The sequence below is a fragment of the Salvia miltiorrhiza genome, chromosome 7 (genome assembly GCF_028751815.1).
Source record: "Salvia miltiorrhiza cultivar Shanhuang (shh) chromosome 7, IMPLAD_Smil_shh, whole genome shotgun sequence".
In the NCBI taxonomy this organism is placed as follows: domain Eukaryota; kingdom Viridiplantae; phylum Streptophyta; class Magnoliopsida; order Lamiales; family Lamiaceae; genus Salvia; species Salvia miltiorrhiza.
Window position 1 is genome coordinate 16,850,830 of NC_080393.1, and position 22,030 is coordinate 16,872,859.

Below are 22,030 nucleotides of genomic sequence, written 5' to 3' on the forward strand. Positions count from 1 at the left end.
GTGTGTGTGCGCGCGAGGCTAGTACTTAGATCAAGCCCACTAGCAAGCCGACAAGTCAATTTATCAACTCCATGTGCTTTGCTATTCTTATACATGAAAAACATCTCTATGTTTTCCAATGTGGGATAACATAGCATAAATGTTATTTTCCCTCTTCAACATCCAAACTTTGACATACAATATCTCACTCATCGGAAATCGGTTTTGAGACTTCAAGTATATCACGTTGATCTACTCGAGATGTAGATTAACATCCAATCATTATTTTAATTAAATAATAAATATTTAATTAAATAATAATTTCCAGATATGGCATTAAAACCATATTTCCAACAATCTATGTTCCATTTATTCTAGTTTTCAAAGAGGAAGTAACTTGCAATCGAGGCTCGATCTGCCCATAAAGCAAGTATATTATATATGAAAATATTCCAATGAATCCTTTTCTCTTAAATCAATTTCAATACCCGTTTTAATTCTCAATAATAAAAGTACGATGAATAAACAATCATATCTTACCAAACTTTAATATTCTATGATTCTATCCCTTGTCAATTGTCATTGTGGCATTGCGACAACACTAATCCAGTTGATTAATTCCAGACCCCTCCCCTCGAGAATCTGAAGGTATGTTGAACGACACGTGGCCTAAAATCCACCGTTACTCTTCGGAATTCCCAAATCTACCCCTTGCGTCTCTTTTTGTTCCTCGCGATTCTAATGCCCACTCCTACTGCAAGATCCGAAAAACTAATTAACTGCAAACCTCAGCTCACGCCAACAACAATTTTCCTTCTTACACTCAAAAATGGCTTCATCTCAGGTTACTCCTATCAATTCCACTCTACTCTCTTCCATTTCTACATTTTCTCATTAATCTATGCTTTTTTTTCCTTTGGTTATGGCAATTGTGTTATAGGTTGAGATGGAGAGAACGGCCAGGAATGATATCCAATTGAAGCGCCTAGGTTTTCTGAGGACTCTCACTATAAACGTAATCGTTCTGGTCTCCAACATCTACGACCACGCTAAGCAGAATTCTGGCTCCCTCAAACCCACCGTCGACAAGGCGGAAGACGCCGTTGCAGCGGTTGTCACCCCCATTTACCAGAGATTCAAAGACGTTCCTACTCATCTCCTCGTTTTCCTTGACAATAAGGTTTGTTTTTGTTTTTGTTTTTGTTTTATTTATTCATCTAATTTATTTTTTCCGGGGTATCTTCCATGAATGTCACATGCGGTTATTTATTGAAAAAGGTTAGATGTGGTGATCTATTGCTATTGATCGATTATTACCTTTTCTCGATTGATTACGTCAGTTGTCGTGAATCTGAATTTTGTCCGCTTCTTTTGATGACTTTTTCATGTGTTTGTTTGGTGATAGATGATCACATGCTCTTCTAGTCTTCTTCATTTCTAGTTTTTCCACACAGTATTGAATGACTTGTATGCTGAAGAGCGAATCTGTCCAATCTAAATTTCTCGCTTGAAACTATTCACGTCTGGTGGTATGGATTTATGTAGTCAATAATATCTCACGGAATCGTTAATTCCAAATAATGTTGATTAAATGTTGTGTTAGGTGGACGAAGCATCTCACAAGTTTGATGAGCGTGCGCCGGCCACGGCCAAGAAGGTGGCTCTGAAGGTCCACTTAATAATGAAGAAGGCATCCGCCACAGTTGAAGAGCTGGCGGAGGAAGCCAAGGTTGGTGGTCCCCTTGCTGCAGTGTGTCGCGCCTCTTCGATTTCCAAGACCTTTGCTGTGAACCAGGTAGCCGTGGTGTGGTACAAGATGAACCAGCATCCTACTCTGCACGGAGTGTCCGAGCTGGCGGCTCCAACCGCCACACATTGGTCGGAGAAGTACAATAGCTTGGTGGAGGGCATGAGAGGCAAAGGCTACAGCGTGTTCTGCTATGCCCCGTTGATCCCGGTTGAGGAAATGGCCAAGGCTTATAAGCAAGTGGAGGCATCTGCGGGTAAGGAGGAGGATGCGTCGTGCTCGAGTGGAAGTGAATCGGACAAGGAATAGGTTCCGGGCGTTCGTGTAATGATACTGATAGGTGCGTATGCTTCTCTTCTCCCTGTTTGAAATGTGTAAATGAGGCGGTGGATGGGGGGATTTCTGCTGATGGTGTGCGTTGTGCCGTTTTTCTTGTCTACTTTACGCGACTCTTGGAAGCATTTGGTGTGTTCTGTACATTACACGAGAGAGACCCGTATTCCAATGATAAAGATTCCAGCATCAAATTCATCTGCATATCACGATATTGCTACCTCCACTTTTACTTTCAATATGCGTATTCGCCTTTCTTATATCTTTCAAAATTACATCTTTGTACCAATTAAATTTGGGTTTCCTTTCTCAATACCTAATAAGTTATCATTATCTTATTTACCACTTGCCTCCATTTTACTTCACTTTTTAAATTTTTTTACTAATTTAATTAGGCTTATACTTATTTTTTATTTTTTAATTAATAATTTCTTATTGGGATTTATTTTATTTGAAATTTAAATATTTAGTAATTAGTGTTAATTAAGGTTTAGTATATAACCATAATTTTTATTTTATAATAAATCAATTTTTTAGTTTATAATAAATCTTATTAAATTAGTGAATTTATCATTAGTGCTCAAAAATAAATTTATTTAATAATGGGATACAGTGCAACTTTAGGACACAGTGAAACATAAAAAATTATGGAACAAAGAATCCGAAGTGGTTATTTTAGAAATAAATAGGATCTTTATTGGAAATGGTTATTAGTGTAATGGAGTTGAGAGTTGAGACTAGTTGTGTTAACATTGTGAGTGTAGGTGGTTAGACAATGGGCCCTTCCAGTGATTAATGTTACTGAGTCAGGCCCTAATCACTTGACGCCTAAACCTTGCACCTAACAATGAATTCTTTTCAGAGGAATAATACACTTTCTAGCCCAATAATTAGTTGTGGGTATCAAGTTTAGCTCACTAAATCGATAAATACAAATTTCAGGTTCGATAAATAGGTAAGTTAATTTTATCTTGAGATCAATTTTCGCACCAACTAGTCGAAGATATTACGACGCACGATTTTTTTTTTGAGGGACAAAGCAATGCACGATTCTACTTCAATCAAATTGAACTTAATTTGGGCCTCAACATATATATAAGCTCCAAATGGTAAAGTAAAAGGGCTAACCAAAAAAAAAAAAACTGGATGAAGCCTAATTTTATCACAACCGGGTTATATTTATCTTGTTTGATTTAAATGATAGTAATATATTTATCCATTTTTTATAAGATGGTATAAAATTATACCATCCTCTTTTATGTATAAAATTATACATTTCTTAAGGGACAAAAGTATTGTCCGAAAATTTATATCATCTACTCGAATTTTTTATTACATCACAATAAACGAGGTATAAAATGATAAATGAAGTTTATCCCTTCCTTATTACTTCCTCCGTCCACTAATTCATGACCTGGGGGAGGAAACAAGAATTTTAAGAAAAAGTGTATTGTTTATTAGTTGAGTGGAAAAAAGGATCCTCAAAGTGTATTATTTATTAGTTGAGTGGAGGAAAAATGTATTGTTTATTGGGATCCACTAATTAAAAAATATATAAATAGTTACTAAAAATAGGTAGGACATGAATTGATGGACGAACCAAAAAGAAAATTAGGACATAAATTAGTGGACTGAGCGATTACTATTTATCGTGGTTTTGGTTCCTGTTTTCGTGAACTAAAAACCCGGTTATTCAAAATATTGATTTGGTATTGATGTTAGTTTGTTTGAGGTTATAAGAATGTATGATATACATACACGATATTTTAATATCTTGTTTTCTTCAAAAAAATACAAGGTCTTTTATAAATCAAATGTCATAAATATGTTATACAAATATGTGTGATTTTATATATTGTATCTTAGGCGGGGACGGAGCCAGGAATTAAGTTCGGGGGGATGAAATTGCACGGGGGTTTGGGGGCGGTAGCCCCCGAGAATTTTTTTTTGGGCATTCTGTATATTTAAGATATTTTTTTTTACTAAAATACGAGCATAATACTAATAATAACGAAAAATATTTTCATAGATTATATAGTTTCAATATATCACAAATTTTTTTTTTGGACATTCCGTATATTTAAGACATTTTTTAAAAGGCAAGCATAATAATAATAATAACAAACAACATGTTCATAGATTATATATTTTCTATATATTACAAATTAGTTTCAATACATTATAATTTTTTTTAGCATTTCATACATATTAGGCATTTTTTTATTAAAAGACAAGTATAAGAGCATCCACAATGCTTGCACCCATAGTGGGTGCAATACCATGGGTCCCACTTCTATTGCACCCACTCCCACAATGGTATTGCACTCACTATGGGTGCAATAGATTTTATTTTATTTTTGAATTAGTTTTATTCTAGTTTCCATTTTACAATAATTAAGAAATTAAAATTTCATTGAATTAAAATTCAAATCCTACATTGTTAGAAATAAAAGAAATACAAGAAATTAAAATCCTAAATTACTTAAATTAAAACAAACATAAAATAAAAAATCCTAAAAATCTACGGGATGTTGTGTCGTTGCTTGATCTCCGCCACCTTGCACATGTGAAACGCCAATTCGTCGGGATTCATTTGAGAGGTGTCCCGGCTCATCAACATGCTATCGGCGAGGTCACGTTGAACTTGGGAGAATGTTTCCATTGCATTCACCATATTCGCCATGTACCCGAGAGCTTTTTGGTTATCCTCCGACGTTTCTTCGGCCTTTTTCTTGCCTTTGCGCTTGTCTCGCTTGGCCGCCTTTTGGCCTTGGGGCCGGGTGGAGATAGAGGCGTCACTAGAAGTCGTTGTGGGAAGACCGTCGGACCCCTTTGATCGTTTGTCCGAATGGACATCGGAGTGAACATCCCCGCCGAGACTTGAAAATTTCTTCGACTCGCGCAAGATCTTCCATGCATGCGAATACCGGAACGGAACACGGTACTCGGCTAGCCACATTGCCTCTGCTTGCTCCAGGATTTGAATATCACTCATGCCTGATTTCCATTGATCATGGCATTTTTTGTGCATGGCCTCAAACCTCTTCGTATCCTTCGACACCCGTTGAAAGTGAGATTTGATTTGTGTGACGTCGCGTGAAATAGATCCTTCGGGCCTTTTAGCGTTGTACTCGGCGCAGATGGAGCCCCAAAACTTCGCCCCTTTTTGATCGGCACCAACCACAGAGTCGTGGGTGTGCTCGCAATACAAACGGCAAATTAGCACCGTTTCTGCCGGATAATAGTTGCTACGTTTGGATGCCGCCGGCATAGAAGCAATCTCCTCCACGTCGGGCTCGGCAACGGCGGCAAACCGGGGGTTCAAATTGGTGCCCGCCGCTTCAAAGGCATTGGATTCTTGCGTGAACGGCGAGAATCCTTGCCTGGAAGCATTTGATTCGCCGGGGGATGGATTTTGAGGATGTTCACGCCAATAGTTGCTCCAATCGCCTTCCATTGTTATTTGTTGAAATAATTTAGAAGATGAGGGGAATGGATGAATGAGGAGAATGGATGAATGATAGATGATGAAGAAGAGAATGAGGTTGTATATGTATATATAGAGGGAGTATAGAAATTAAAAAAAAAAAAAAAAAAAAAAAAAATCAGCAACGGAAAAAAAAAAAACGGTCCAAAAAACGGCTAGTTTTTAATTTTTTTTTTTTTTTTTTCCGGCCGAAAAGGGGCGCGTGTTTTACACGCCCCCTCCATCGCACCCGAAATCGGCGAGTGCGTAGCTTCGCCTCCCTCCTTCGCCCCCTCCTTCGCACCCGGGTGCGGCATCGCTGGTGGGTGCGATAGGCCGGGTTCGATCCGGCCATCGCACCCACCATTGTGGATGCTCTAATAGTAATAATAACAAACAATATTTCACAAATTATATAGTTTTAAATAACAGAATTATCCTTAAATTAAGTATATATATGAGAGAATATAATAACCAAATACTCTTTTATAAAACAAAATTATTTTATAATAGGTATAAACATATATCTATGTATTTAAAAAAAAAAAAAAAACTCAAAATTTGGGAGGGGGTTCTAGCCCCCCTGGCTCCGTCCCTGATCTTAGGTGAATACATAATAATACAAAACATAATTATAATATATGTTATATATTATTATTATTTATTTGGAGGAAGGTTGGAGCGGTGTGGTTTGAACTCTAGACCTAGCTATTTACAGACAAAAGTCTGCGTCATTTGGATGTCCCTTACATGTTTTTAGAAAACTAGAACTCTCTCATTCAATGAAATTCAACCATGACTTGTAATTGATCTTAAAAGTTGAATTTTAAGGTGTCAAAACGCCTATAAAATGAAGAAAAACTTATCTATGATATTCGTTTTAATATTGTTGCTTGTTATAAACTAGAGAGAAGCGAGAGAATAGAGTAGAGAATACAAAATGTCCTTATTATGAAGTTCACAACACACCCATATTTATAGGTGTTAAACCAAGTGTGAACGTCCGGTGTGAACGTTCACACACGTCCGGTGTGAACGGAGGACAGTCAACTCCGGTGGATTGAAGATGTCAAGTGTTATTCTCCCTCTAGGTTTCTTGGTCAACACACATAAGATATATCTAGAAGATATATTTACAACACTTCCCCTTGATTGACCAATCCCTAAAAAATGTTGCCTCATTAAAACCTTGCTAGGAAAACCCAATGGGACAAAACCTAGTCGAAGGAAAAAGAGTACAACTGCTTCCCCTGAACTTGAGATCATTGAATATCTTTGAGTCGACTTATGCCGATCTCGTGTACCAACTTTCTGAATGTCGATGTTGGTAATGCCTTGGTGAATAAGTCCGCCAGATTTTCACTTGAGCGAATTTGTTGCACGTCGATATCGTAACCCTTTTGAAGGTCGTGTGTGTAGAAGAGCTTTGGAAAAATATGCTTCGTCCTATCTCCTTTGATGTATCCTTCCTTGAGTTGCGCGATGCAATCAGCATTGTCTTCATATAAAACAGTTGGTTTGGCCTTTGATGAAGCTAACCCGCACGACTCTTGGATATGACTCGTCACATTTCTCAACCATACACATTCTCGACTTGTTTCGTGGATTGCAATGATTTCAGAATGATTTGAGGATGTTGCAGTCAAGGTTTGTTTCACAGACTTCCATGATATAGCAGTTCCACCACATGTGAAAATATATCCAGTTTGTGACTTAGCTTCATGTGGATCGGATAAAAATCCTGCATCCGAATACCCCACTAGAGTATTATCAGAATTTTCTTGATAATATAATCCAAGGTCAATGGTACCCTTTAGATAACGTAGAATGTGCTTAACACCATTCCAATGTCTCAAAGTGGGTGCAGAGCTAAATCTTGCTAAAAGATTAACAGAAAAAGCTATATCTGGTCTAGTATTATTAGCCAGATAAGTCAATGCTCCAATTGCACTTAGATATGGTACTTCAGGACCAAGTATCGTTTCACCCTCTTCAATTGGTCGAAATGGATCTTTCTTAGTATCAAGAGATCTAACGACCATTGGTGATGCTAATGGATGTGCATTATCCATATAGAAGCGTTTTAACACTTATTCTGTATATGTGGATTGATGGATAAACGTACCTCCACGGATACGTTCCATTTGCAAACCAAGACAAAACTTTGTTTTTCCCAAATCTTTCATCTCAAATTCTTTCTTCAAATATTCAGCAGTTTTATTGAGCTCTTCAGGAGTCCCAATTAAATTTAAATCATCAATATAAACTGCTATGATTGCAAATCCACTTTCGGTTTTCTTAATGAAAACACAAGGGCAGATATCATCATTCTTGTATCCTTCTTTCAAAAGATACTCGCTCAGTCTATTGTACCACATACGACCAGACTGTTTCAACCCATACAACGATTTTTGCAGTTTAATTAAATACATGCTTTTGGGTTGTGACTGAAATCCTTCAGGCATTTTAAATCCTTCAGGAATTTTCATATATATGTCAGTATCTAATGACCCATATAGATAAGCAGTCACTACATCCATAAGGCGCATATCAAGCCTTTGTGACACAGCCAGACTAATCAAAAATCTAAAAGTAATAGCGTCCATTACTGGAGAGTATGTTTCCTCATAATCAATTCTTGGTTTTTGTGAGAAACCTTGTGCTACGAGTCTTGCTCTATATCTCGTAACTTCATTTTTCTCGTTTCTCTTTTTAACAAAAATCCATCTATATCCAACAGGGATTTTAGATTCCGGAGTTAAGGCTATAGGCCCAAATACTTTCCGGTTATCACAGGAATTTAATTCCCTTTCTATAGCTTCTTTTCACTTTGGCCAATCAAGTCTCTGTTTGCATTTAGCAACAGATTTATGTTCAGGATCCTGATATTTAAAACTTGAAGAGCTATATGAAAGGCAAATATATCATCAACGATGATATTTTCTCTCTCTAGTATCTGATGTAAATAATTTATTGAGATCTCATGATTTTCAGATACTTGTAATTCTTTAGGAATTACATCACTTTCATTTGATTGATTAGTCGTTTTCGTCATTGTTTGGTTTATATCTTGCCCCTTTCTTTTTTCTAGGCATAGAATCTTTGGAACCAACTGGTCGACCATGTTTTTGACGAATTTTGGACTCATTTGCTGCCAAAGCTATTTGTCCTTCAGGGACATCAATTTTAGCTAGAGTATTTGCAGCATGTATGTGAGATTGTGTCACTTTTCTTGTATCTACAAAAGCATCAGGAATTTGATTTGCAATATTTTGCAAATGAATGATCTTTTCATTTTCTTGTTCACATTGATTTGTTCTATAATCAAAATGTGATAAGTTTTTCTCATTCCAAGAGATTTCCTTGTGCTTTTCTGGATGTAGATTTATTCCTCCTAATGTTGAAAATGTCATTTCATCTAAATGACAATCTGCAAAACGTGCAGTAAATAAATCACCTGTTAAAGGTTCTAGATACCTTATAATCGATGGTGAATCAAATCCAACATATATCCCAAGTCTTCGTTGGGGACCCATTTTTGTACGTTGTGGGAGTGCAATTGTGACTTGAACCGCGCAACCAAAAGTTCGTAAGTGAGAAACATCAGGTTCTCGGCCAAATATAATTTGCATTGGGGAGTATTCATGATTTGCTGATGGCCTTAGTCGAATTAATGTTGCAGCATGTAATATGGCATGACCCCAAACAGTAGTTGGTAGTTTTGATTTCATAAGTAATGGTCTAGAAATAATTTGAAGACGTTTAATAAATGATTCCGCTAAACCATTTTGAGTATGGACATGAGCTACTGGATGTTCAATCTCAATTCCAATAGCCATACAATAGTTATCAAATGCTTGAGATGTAAACTCACCAGCATTATCAAGACGAATTCTTTTAATTGAATTGTCTGGGAATTGAGCTCTTAATTTTATGATTTGAGCAAGTAGTCTAGCAAATGTTGCATTTCTAGTAGAAAGCAAGCATACATGGGACCATCTATAAAAGGCATTAATTAATACCATAAATTATCGAAAAGGTCCACAAGGTGGATGTATAGGTCCATAAATGTCTCCTTCAATTCTTTCTAAGAAATATGGAGATTCAGTATTATCCTTCGTATATGAAGGTCTAATGACTAACTTGCCTTGCGCAGAAGCATCACAGGGGAATTCTTTTGTAGAAAGAATCTTTTGATTCTTTATGTTGTGCCCATATGAATTATTGATTATTCGGCGCATCATAGTCGCTCCAGGATGTCCAAACCTATCATGCCAAAGCTTAAAGCTTTTTGTATCATTGAACTTTACGTTCATGAAATGGTTTGTCTCAATTGCTTTTATGAATGTGTAATACATTCCAGAAGGTAGTGTTGCTAAATTTTCTTTTGTCAGCTTATAGCCTGAAACAAAAGAATTTATGCAAAGATATTCATTTCTACCTTTCACATAATTGTCTCGATGTGGTATCCATTATTACGGATATTCTTGAAACTTAGTAAGTTACTTACTAAAGTGCAGGGCATTTTCAATATCTAATTTAGTATCATTTGGCAAAATGATACAAGCTCTTCCGGAGCCTTCAATGATGTTTGATGCACCTGATATTGTGTTAACATTATTCTCATCTAATGTCAACTTAAGGAAATACTTCTTCTTTTGAAGAATAATATGTGTATTTATTTACCAAGACAAATATCACAAGATTTCATATGATATTAATATATATATATATTCATGCCTTGTTAAAAACCTCTCCGTAAAAACCCCATGGGAAAAATTTGGTAGAGGAAAATAGTACAAGACATATATATTTACTCATATATTACACTAGTTGCCTCGTTAAAAACCTTAACTAAGAAAACCTCGTAGGAAAAAACTTAGTAAGGGAAAAAGAGTACAACCATTCGGCCTTTAGGGCCGTTTGACCTTCAAGGTCTAATTTTCAAAAGCATATAATATGGATTGCTCTTGAAGAGTATGTAATATCCTTCATGGAATATTGATTGTGCTACATTGGGAGCAACAATATGAATCAAATAGATAAAGATTCAAGGATATGTTATCCAAATATTTAATTTACTTGCTCTTAGATCATGTAATATTCTTCAGGAATATTACTTGTGCTACTTTAATAGCATCAATTTAAGATCTTGAATGTAATATTCTTCAGGAATACTACTTGTGCTATTTGAATAGCATCAATGAGTTTTTCAAGATTATTTTAAAAAAATACGTTGTATATATATAATATACAAAGTATATATCCACTATGAATTAAAAAATTTCCCAATACATGATAATATCAATAGTGATTCAAGTAGTAGAACATTGAAGTTTACTGATTATATAAAATAATACGAAACAAGAATTGCCACGTAGTAGTAAATCATATTCAAGATTTTGTAGAATAAGATCCAATCAAATATTGCACTCTTAACAAACAAAATAAATTAAAACTCAATTATATATGTTTGTCATCTCACCGAAAGGGTGCACAAAAATATTGAGATTAAATCTATTGGCATCATATCTTTTTAACATAATCGGGCGAATCTATTATGTCTCAAATTATCAAAATAGTCTTCTATTTTGCGTGAACTTTTCATATTTTTCTTTATTATTTTTCTAAAATCTACTATTTCACATTGACTTTTTATACCACATCAAATACAAGTTTACATAAAATGACATATTCCGTCTAAGTACAGATCAAAAATTTACTTTATATCCTCCAAATTCCAATCAAAATTCACTTTTGTTTGGTGGAATGATTAAGATCAATATCATTCGAAATGCATCACTAATTTAATATGCTCAAACAAATGCTATTTTAATAGCATCAAAATATAACTTTTAGGATTATTTGTATTTCTTCAAGAATAACGAAAATTATATCATTCGTAATAAACAAATATAACATATTTGCATCAAACCACAAATATAAGGGGAATTTGCACAAATTTCAATAACAATCTCTTTTATGCAAAGCATATATGTTACCATGATTCCGTTTTCTGGTTATTTCCAAGCCAATTTATTGATATAAACATATTAAACAGTATAATATTCTAATACTTCAAAGTTTCTTTCGTCTGGATTTAGATGATTACTAAAATTATACGGATTGAAATTCAGATGAAAAGAAAATTAGTCGTACCTTATTGGAAAGACACAATTCTTTCCTAGGGCATACCTCCAATCCTTTTACGATCGAAGGAAGATGAGAGGACTAGAACTATGGTGCTGATAACGTGTTATAAACTAGAGAGAAGCGAGAGAATAGAGTAGAGAATACAAAATGTCCTTATTATGAAGTTCACAACACACCCATATTTATAGGTGTTAAACCAAGTGTGAACGTCCGGTGTGAACGTTCACACACGTCCGGTGTGAACGGAGGACAGTCAACTCCGGTGGATTGAAGATGTCAAGTGTTATTCTCCCTCTAGGTTTCTTGGTCAACACACATAAGATATATCTAGAAGATATATTTACAACATTGCTGCTATTTTGATACGTGTTGTTGGTGCTATTTCTACATTATTTTTTCACACCACCACATGATATCCATTGACAGCAATGTTTTTAAGATGAATATGAATGCATTTACTAATGTGTGAGTAAGGTAGGGTTAAGCTATATAACAATATTAAAATAAGAATTATAAATTGTGAAAATATGTTGAATTTAGTGTATAAGATGATTAATTTATTGTGAAAAATGACGGATTCAAAACAATAATTTTTTATCCCTTCTCCCATGAAATTTGAATCCAATATCGTAAATATTCAGTAAAGTAATGAATTTATCATAGTTTTTTATGATTTAAGATTAACAATAGTTTCTAGTTTATACTTTAAAATAACTTTTTATTTTATTAAATATTTGTGCAAGTACTTAATAAAAGAAATAAGTGCTAATCAATATGATGTAGACATATAAGTAGATACATTTAGGGTGAGTGAGCTAGCTAGGCTAGCTAGAATAGAATCTTTATCACTGGAACACGACGAGTAAGATGGAAAGACATGATTTGCTAATTAAGTGACTGTGGTGGATATGAATTTGTAGTGAAGAAGCAAAACTGAGATATAAATAAAGGTTAACGACGTGGATTGGCTACAATTATATTAATATATGTCACAGAAACGTGGTTTATAATCTAATGTCAAACATAGGGTGTGGGCTTGCACTTGGTAGCAGTAGAGGGACCACAAGATTGAAAAAATTTCGATTCCGTTTGCTCATATTATTATACATCAGTTTATTTGGGCCACTTTTAAGAATTCCCAATAACAGTCCATTCTTATAATTTGGCAACCCATTAGTGAGAGAGGGAGGGAGATCGGAGAGGGCAATCCATTATGATCGAAATTTACACATACTAATATTTATATTCATGATAATGCTTTTTATATCTACAATAACACTTTTTATATACCCTTTTTCGTCCCATGCAATACTTTTGATGGCACAAATTTTAAAAAATATTAGATGAATATCTTATGAGTGGAGAATGAGTCGAGTGGTGGACCATGAATTACTGCATTGTAAAGTCACTACATTCGCTGTATAATGAACTGCATTTGGAAGAGAAAAAAAATCGCTCCCTCCAGAATTCGAACCCAAATGGTGTGTTCATCCATCAAAATGATGCATCCACCGTTGATATTCAGGATACAAAGATCGAGATGGGTTCTCCGTTCTCATTTTAAATCTCGGTTCTCATTTGAACCTCTATATATAGGGGTGCACTCTAGTGAGATTGCTATTTTTCGTGAGATCATGAGTACAACGAATTAGGTAATATATAGTGTTGAATAGGGCAATATATATTGATGAATAACGATATTAAAAAAATTGGTAAAATTTTTGCTTCCTCCAGAATTTGAACCCTAGTAAAAAAAATCGTCATTTAGGTAAATATCAGTCATATGATACATGAAATCAACACACACAAATCAATCTAAAATCTCACCACATATAGGGGATCTCATTGGAACGCTCCCATATATATATATATATATATATATATATATATATATATATATATATATAGGGAGAGGTTCAAATAAGAACCACTAAATAAAATTAGAACGGAGAACCATTTTAAGCCATTCGATCATCAAGATCTACGGTGGATGCATCATCTTAGTGGATGAATGCAGATCCTGGGTTCGAATCCTGAAGGGAGCAAAATTTTTATTATTTTCGGATGCATTAAATTTAATAGTGAATGCATTAATTTATATAGCAGATGCATTGATTTTAGTGGTTCTTATGTTCTCACGATAAGTGTGGTTCTTATTATAACCACACCCTATATATATATATATATATATATATATATATATAGAGAGAGAGAGAGAGAGAGAGAGAGAGAGAGGGTATGGTTTCAATGAGATCTCTCATATATGATGAGATCTTAGATTGATTAATTTGATTTGTAGGTTTTAATTTAATGTATCATGTGACTATATTTATTTGGAGAGAGAAAATTTTTACCTAGATTCGAATCTTGGAGGGAGAGAAAATTTTATTAATTTTTTTAATATCATTATTCAACTTTATATGATGTCTTATTCATCACTATATAGCTTATTCATTAGTCACACATGTTACGAAAAATGGCAATCTCTAACCATATGTGTGTGTGTGTAGTGTGGTTATTTTGATAACTACATTTTCTATAAAATTGATGCACACTATTAAATTTAATGTATCCGAATATAATAAAATTTTTGCTTACTCCGGGGTTCGAGCTCAGATGTTGCATTCATTCTTCAATATGATACATTCACCTACATGATCGAAGGGCTAAGAATGACTTATTGTTCTCGTTTTAAATAAGGGTTCTCATTCAAATTTCTTCCTCTATAAAAATTTTCTATAACCATTATTTAAAATTAGACTGGTTAATCATTCTTAGCCTTTCGATCATGAAAAATTATGGTAGATGCATCATCTTGATGATAAATGTATCACATGAGTTCGATTTCTAGAATGAACAATTTTCTTTTTCGAATGTAGTAAATTTCACTGCGAATGCAATGATTTTATATGTTCAATGAGGTGTTCTCATGATAATGAAGTGTTTATAATAGGGTAATTGGTGTATAAATATATGAACTTTACTCACTTTTTAGTATTTAACATGAACTTTAAATCCTAGTTATAAATACATGAACTTTATTTTCTTTTGGTATTTAACATAAACTTTAAAATATAGTTATAAATACATGAACTTTAAACTTATTAAATTTTTTACTTATTTTTCATTTTTTCCCCCCAAATTAAAGCTATCTTGGAATGCCTGAATTTGACGAAGACAATTTCTCGCTATAAAAACTAATCTTCACCGTTCAATTTTTGATCCATTTTTTATATTCCGAATTTCTGAATTTGGCTTTCCGAATGATTAAATGGATTTTTTTGAAATCCCCAAATCTTAAAGACGAAATTTGCTTTCCGAATGTGTGAAATTTGTAAACAAATTTTTATCGTTCACTTTCATATTTTGGTTTTGGGCTATTTTTCTCTAACAAAAAATGACGACGCCGTATCTCAGCGCCGAAATGTCCAAATTAAGATTCAAGCATTCCAAGTCAACTTTAATTTGAGAAAAATGAAAAACATATTAAAAATTGAATAATAAGTTTAAAGTTCACGTATTTATAACTATGTTTTAAAGTTTATGTTAAATACAAAAAATGAGTAAAGTTTATGTATTTATATAACTAGGATTTAAAGTTCAAGTTAAATATCAAAAAGTGAGTAAAGTTCATGTATTTATACACTAATTACCATTTATAATATATTTAGGGAAAAAAATCAAATGAGAATGGACAAATGTGGTGAGAATGAAGAATGATTGCATAAGCCAGTATATATGCTGCATAAGGTGCTTGTAATCATTCTCCATTATCACCACATTTGTCCATTCTCATTTGATCTTCTCCACACACACACACATACACACACACACATATGGTCGCATTCCATAGAGAACTACAAATAAGTAGAGAATGGAGAACCATTAAACATGTCAGTTATGCGGGTTGAACACATCAAAAATTTTATTAAACATTTGGGGTTTTTGGGGTTCAAACCCTGGATACGTTCAACACAAATTACCGTTGAACGTTACCGAACGAACGCTGACCGTTAGATTAGATAAAATCAATGCATGAGAATTTCGGTCTTAATGAGAATTCGGTGTTTGTTATTTGAATATATATGGTTCTCCATCCTATATATGTTAATGAGAATTTCCCTTGGTCTTAAAAATGAAAGTAAATCTAAGCCTTGGATAAAAGAAAATTTGACGGTTAGCATTCGACCAGTCTACTAATAAGGTCAGACATACTCTCTCCGTCTCACAAAATATGAATAATTGGGAGTGACACAAATCTTAAGAAATGTTAGTTAAGAGTTATTGTGAGTGAAAAATAGGTTCCTCTTTAGAAAGTATTGTGAAAATAATGAGTTAATTGATGAAAAGTAGTGATAGACCATGATGATTTTTTGTGAATGAATATGAAAATGAGTGATATAAAAAATAAAAGAGTAATGTATAAAAATAGAAATGTTCATGTTTTTATGTGACGCTCTCATACAATAAATTGCTCACAATTTTATGAGACAAAGGACCATTTAATTACCCACCAAATTATCTTCTCTGTTCCACCCGAATCCCTAGTTTTCTATCAGTCGATTAGTATTCACATATATGTAGATTTTATTTAAGTTTTAATCTCTCTGAAATTTCAAAGATTCAAATTGCACAAAAACTACATTTCATGAACAACCTTATTAATATCATAAACAAAAGATTATACTACTAAAATCTAAATATTTGAAATGAACAATAATTACAATTCAATATACAAGGACACGAATTTAGGAACATTACATATAATAAAATATGATTAAAAAAATCAATGAGTTCAAAATTTATAATAACAAATAAGAAATGAAAAAAATACGGAGAAGCAATAAAAGATTAGGAACGGTTCAAGGATTTATTTTTTTGTTGCGAAAGAGAGACTATATGTTTCCATAATTAAATAAATAATAAATCCCTTCAATTATGAAAGTTACGGTTATGACTGATGCAAATTACAAACTAGTTTTTTTTTTTTTTTTGAGAATTACAAAAATATTTATTATATAATCAAATAAATAACTCGCACGCAGACGAGACTTCTACACCACACAAAAGTGAAAATAAACAATCCGCATGCAGACAAGACTTCTACACCACATAAAAGTGAGAAAACTACATGCTCACAAGATCATTACCTACACAAAAGTGGCAAACAAAATTTGAACCCAAAATCTCTCACAATAGAGAATTTTTGCCTTTTGAATACCTTAATTTTACAACTTGAATTAGGCCTCATTACTAACAAACAATAAATAATTAAAACAATATCCACTATAAAATTTAAATTATCACATTCTAAATCTATTCTCGTTTCTCGTAACATTTATGTATTCTCATTCGAATAAAGTATGACGTCTTATTCCGTAAGTTGTCAATCACAGCTGGTGAAGTTAATTCTTAACATAATGGCCTCTAACACCAAAATTATTTGATTTTCTTAGACACGAAAAACGCGTAACTGGAAATCACATAATCTGGAATATGAGTCGTGTCAAAATACGCATAATTAATTTAGTGTAGGAAATAAAGAAGTTAGTTGTATTGGTGCACATTGATTGAGAATATGGTCCATTGTTTCACCAGATATATATCTATTTCTATTAATATTATAAAGTGGTCTATTCTTATACATCTTGATATATCTTTAATATTCATACATTTCGTTAGTCTGGTATAAGAGAAATTCTTATATACACACACATGTATATAAAAATATTTCATACTCTTTTACGCATATATTTGCACTTATCATTTAAAAAATATATAGTATAATATACTTATTATATATTATGTACATCCTGGCTGGGAATTCAACCAACCAACAACTAGTTTCCAACTTGAAAACTCAACCAACAAAACAACACATGGGTTTGAAATTTGAATGGGATATTGGGAGTTTGTGGGCATTTTGGACCACAAAACTATTCCTTTATTCTGCCTAAGTTTGAACTGAAGCATTTTTATTTGGGTTGAGATAGTAAACAGTGGTAATAATGGTGATGAAATTAAAGAAGAATAAGTGCCATCCCATTCTCATTTTTCAATTCCCACCATCTCATAATGCCCCCTGTTTCATTACTGCATCTGCATTGCATGGACACACTCTCTCTCTCTCTCTCTCTTTTGGTGAAGAGAAGGCATAAATAAAGCTCTTCTTCCCCTCAGACTGAGACAACCACATTCCCACTTCAATAATCTTCACCTTTAGTTTCTCTCTCTTAACACTTTTTTTTTAATTTGATCTTATGTGGTGGTTTGGTCAATCTCTCACTACCTGACATATTTTGACCAGATATAAAAGTGGTGCAGCTGAGAAAAGGAGCAGTAAATTGCCTCACTTCTCATTGTAATTACTATGATCCCCACCATCCAAACACTTAATTCTATTTTCTTTTTCTTCTTTTTTATTGGTGGGGGCGCAATTAAGTGTGATCTTTTAATTCACCAAATTACTTTCCAGCCAACTCTAATATGGAAACTTATTATTACCTAATGTTACAGCTTGATATTGTACTTTTTAATATACTCATTCTTTGGTGTATTCCCTAAGATTATAATCACAATGTATTCTTAGCTTGAACGCTTGATTCATAAATCATGCATACTTTTAAATGCAAATGGGATGCTCCTTTAAAGATGCAAATCTTAACCTTTTTTCCTTTGCGGTCTCTCTCACCCTATAGTCACGGAAGATTTCGTTTCTATCAATTTGCTTGGATATTGAAATCCACAACTTTTAAATATACAACACACACCACATAAAAAACTTCATCTTTAGCATCAACAAGCCTTGGTATTTCAAATCTTCCAATAGCGTAGAGGTTAGAGTTTCAAATACTCCTTAGTCCTTGCCCGATTATTTTTTTTTAGAAAAAGTTTGACCTATTGGGAATTTTGCATAAATTTACGTCATATACCTAAGGTACTAAGACTAAATTTTTCATAATCAGTATATCGGTCCTCATTAAATAGTACTTTGCATTTGTACTATCACTCCTAACTTTGTTTCACAACTACTTCACACATCGGAAGAATCAATGCTTCACTTTCTTCTCAAGAAAATCATACCTCTCTATTACCCATCACATGTCCCACTTTTCATGTGATATGCTCTCTATTCCTTAACAACATCAACTCTTTCCTATCATTTCGTCCCATGTTTTGAGCATTAACATCATTCATCCCCCTCTTCTACAACAAATTAATAATTTATCACAAACCCAAATTATTAGAAATCCTTTCAATTAATAAATATTTCTCAAATAAACTAGCATTACATTTTGCAGAGAGACGATAGAGAAAATGTCGCTCTAAATAAACGTCCAACTTTACATCCGCGGCACTGTACAATTAAATGACCGTCAACAATTTTATATTAATTCAATTTCCACCCCAACAAAATTTGGATCCTTCCTAAATTGTATTTTCCTCCCCAAAACTATACCTTCCGTTCAAAAAAGACTCCCGTGCCGTCACCGTCACATTCACAGTCCCTCGACGTCAACGGTCCTCCTCCATCGCGTCGCCGTTAAGACCGACGTTAACGTCGCCGTCGTCGTCGGCCCATCTCTCCACGGGTGCGCACTCCACCTTATGGCGCAGTTTCCAATCCAGTGCCTGACAAGCACGTGAGCAATAATTCACTGCTCCGCACACCGAGCACCGACGAAACTCGTGCCTACGTGTCTCCGGTCTGCCGCAGCTCGAGTGCGAGCAGAGCCGGAGACCCGGACCGGGAACATTTCCGATCCGGTTCGAGAACCACTCGGACAAAAACTGGTTCGCCGGGTGGGGCGCCGGAGACGGCACATTGCACCCGAAATCGCTCAGCAGCGGGCAGCCGCCCTCGCCTCCGTGCCGGTGGGGGCTCCAGGCCAGCCACGACGGCGGCACCACCGCCGTCGGGGACGCCACCAGGACGGCGGCGAGCTCGCGCGCGTTGGCCTGGATAAGGAAGCGGCGGCCTTCTGCTATGTTCTTCTTCACGCCGTAGCCGTCCTGGAGGCAGTGGCCGAGCTCGCGGAGAGCGTCGATGTGGCCGAGGAAGGCGGCGCGTGCGCACAACGCGACGCCGGCACGAAGGTCCTTGTCGCTCTTGGTGCCGCCGCTGCCGTTGAACTGGACGACGGCGAGGGAGTAGAGCGCCGGCGCGTGGGAGGCGATCGCCGCCTTCGCCATGAGAGACGCGCCGCTGCCTCGGTTTTGCAAGCAGTAGAACCGAATCTGCCGCCAGCAATAATAATAAATCTCAGTGATTGGACGATTTACTGCTCCCCACAATTAAAAGAAGAAAAATGATAATTTTGAATTCATCACATTTCGAGAGGCGTCAGGAAATTAATAAAATACGCACCATGCCTAGGGTGTAGCAGGCTTCTGCATTTCCGGTATCGGCGCAGAGTTTGAGAAACCGGTGAGTCGATTCCGACCAGTTTTTCGCCTTCACCGCCAGCATTTTCCGGCATGCTTTCGACAGCACGATCGAGTTTAGGCCTAATCCATTCAGTCTTTTGCATCTGTTGGTTAATCAGAAACAGAAGAAAATTAGGATAGATTCATAGAATCATAACACTCCAGAAATCGATTAAAATTGTAACCCAAAATATTAATCTAAAAATAAATAAATATACTATGAGTAATATAATATGCATAATGCGTCATACATGTACGCAATTTTTTCCATTTATAAACACAATACTTATATCGCAAAATAAGTGGAGTGGACAGGTTTTCAATCAAAACTTTTGGAATAAACACAAGGCGAATCTTATAAAAATAAAGATATCAAAATGGAATAAATCCTTTGGCCGGTACGCATTTTATAAACTGAAATACGAAAATACTTTGGAGATTGAATATTTCGAAGAAAAAAAAAAACAGCATACGTTATGAGAACATTGAGGAAATCAGCTGGGCATCCAGCGGTAGAGCTGAGTTTGCAGAGAACAGACAGCACTAGATCATCCGGCAGAGAATCAAAAAAATCAGGTCGTCCCCCCGACTCCGGCGACCTTTTCCGGCCTTCAACTTGCACTCCGGCAGCAGCCTCCACTTTCCTTCTCTTGAGCAATCTATCGTCCACACAGAAATCTGCCGCCTTCGGATAACACAGACCTCTTCTCGTTCTCATTCTACAATAGATTTAGATTTTTCCAGTGTGAGATTCTTCACCGTTTCTTAGCCCCCTTGGCTTTGCATATGGGGTTAGAGATAAAGAGGGAATGAGGCATCAACAGCTACGGCGACATATGAAATATAAGAAAAACTAATTTATTTCTCGTTTTAAAGAGCTAGAGCCACGAAATGACAGAATTGCCCCTATGTATCATCTTTTGTCCGCATTTTCCTAAAAGAAGACGGTCAAAGAGAGTTTGACCAGATCCCTTCTGCGCTCGTTTGTACTGCTGTTAATGAAAAGTGAAAACACAAGGGGACAATATTTTACCGTCAGAATTTACTGCCACAGAATTTAATGGCTTTGTCTGCTTGGGATGATTTTTGCTTTATTACTATATAGCTTGCGATAGGATTTTAATAAATCATCAATAAATATATCTATACATACATTTTTACTGATCCTTCTAATCTCGCTTTAAATGATCCAAAAAAATTGAACACGAAAATTAAGAAATGTATGATAAAGGTGTAAAGTGGTGGTGAGACCATCCAAAAAATAGTGTTAAATAATTCTAAATTTGAAGTGGGACAACCCAAAATAAAAATTGGATCATTTGAAGCGCGATGGAGAGAGTACTAATGGACCCTCATTTTGAAAACAAATTTATTAACTATGATCATTTTTTTTTAAAAAAAATTGTGTACACAACTTGTTCCCGTGTCCATTTCCTCACGAAGATGTTTCGTGAACAAACAAAGTATATTTTTTAAATAATCGTACACGGATGAGATTGAACCCAACACCTATCACAAATGAATTTTTGAATAACTGAGCTTTGTCACTTAAGTGAGACCTTATTAAGCCTAAAATAATGTATTTATTGTTGAGTTTATTTTTCCTACAAAACAAATTAAGACACTTGACAAGGTAATTTTGAGTGCAAAGGTTTATTAACAAACTGCAATGTGGCAAAAGGTTCATTTGGCCATCAAAGAATATTTTTGTTTTTGTTTTTTGGCGTAAGCTAAAAAACGCATACTTCTAAATTAGTATGTTAAAAAACAATTCTCAGAAATCAATATATGTATGAAAGTCCAAGAACTCGAAGTTTCGAACTTAACAACATTAGACCTGTTTTTCACCAAAAAATATTGGGATTACATAAAAACTTGTAAAACTACCCTCAAACCTCACGCAATCTTTATTGTGGTTTGTCTAG

The 22,030-nt window shown here is 34.9% G+C and overlaps 3 protein-coding genes across 3 annotated transcripts; 1 reads left to right on the top strand and 2 right to left on the bottom strand.

The window, feature by feature from the left end:
• The first annotated feature begins 629 nt into the window (after positions 1-629).
• Positions 630-2,397, top strand: LOC130995621 (REF/SRPP-like protein At1g67360). Its single transcript, XM_057920979.1, has 3 exons — positions 630-823; positions 920-1,159; positions 1,583-2,397. Exons 1-3 carry the CDS (start codon positions 809-811, stop codon positions 2,033-2,035), a joined length of 708 nt encoding a protein of 235 aa, XP_057776962.1. The 5' UTR covers positions 630-808; the 3' UTR covers positions 2,036-2,397.
• Positions 2,398-2,865: 468 nt separating this feature from the next.
• LOC130993896 (uncharacterized) lies at positions 2,866-5,330 on the bottom strand. Its single transcript, XM_057918932.1, has 2 exons — positions 4,796-5,330; positions 2,866-2,900 (listed from the first exon to the last, which is right to left on the bottom strand). The coding sequence occupies exons 1-2, from the start codon at positions 5,328-5,330 to the stop codon at positions 2,866-2,868; spliced, it is 570 nt and encodes a 189-aa protein (XP_057774915.1).
• A 13,588-nt stretch (positions 5,331-18,918) lies between these two features.
• LOC130995624 (F-box protein At1g67340-like) lies at positions 18,919-20,951 on the bottom strand. The gene is made up of 3 exons (XM_057920981.1): positions 20,579-20,951; positions 20,047-20,209; positions 18,919-19,916 (listed from the first exon to the last, which is right to left on the bottom strand). Exons 1-3 carry the CDS (start codon positions 20,821-20,823, stop codon positions 19,194-19,196), a joined length of 1,131 nt encoding a protein of 376 aa, XP_057776964.1. The 5' UTR covers positions 20,824-20,951; the 3' UTR covers positions 18,919-19,193.
• Between the last annotated feature and the right edge of the window lie 1,079 nt (positions 20,952-22,030).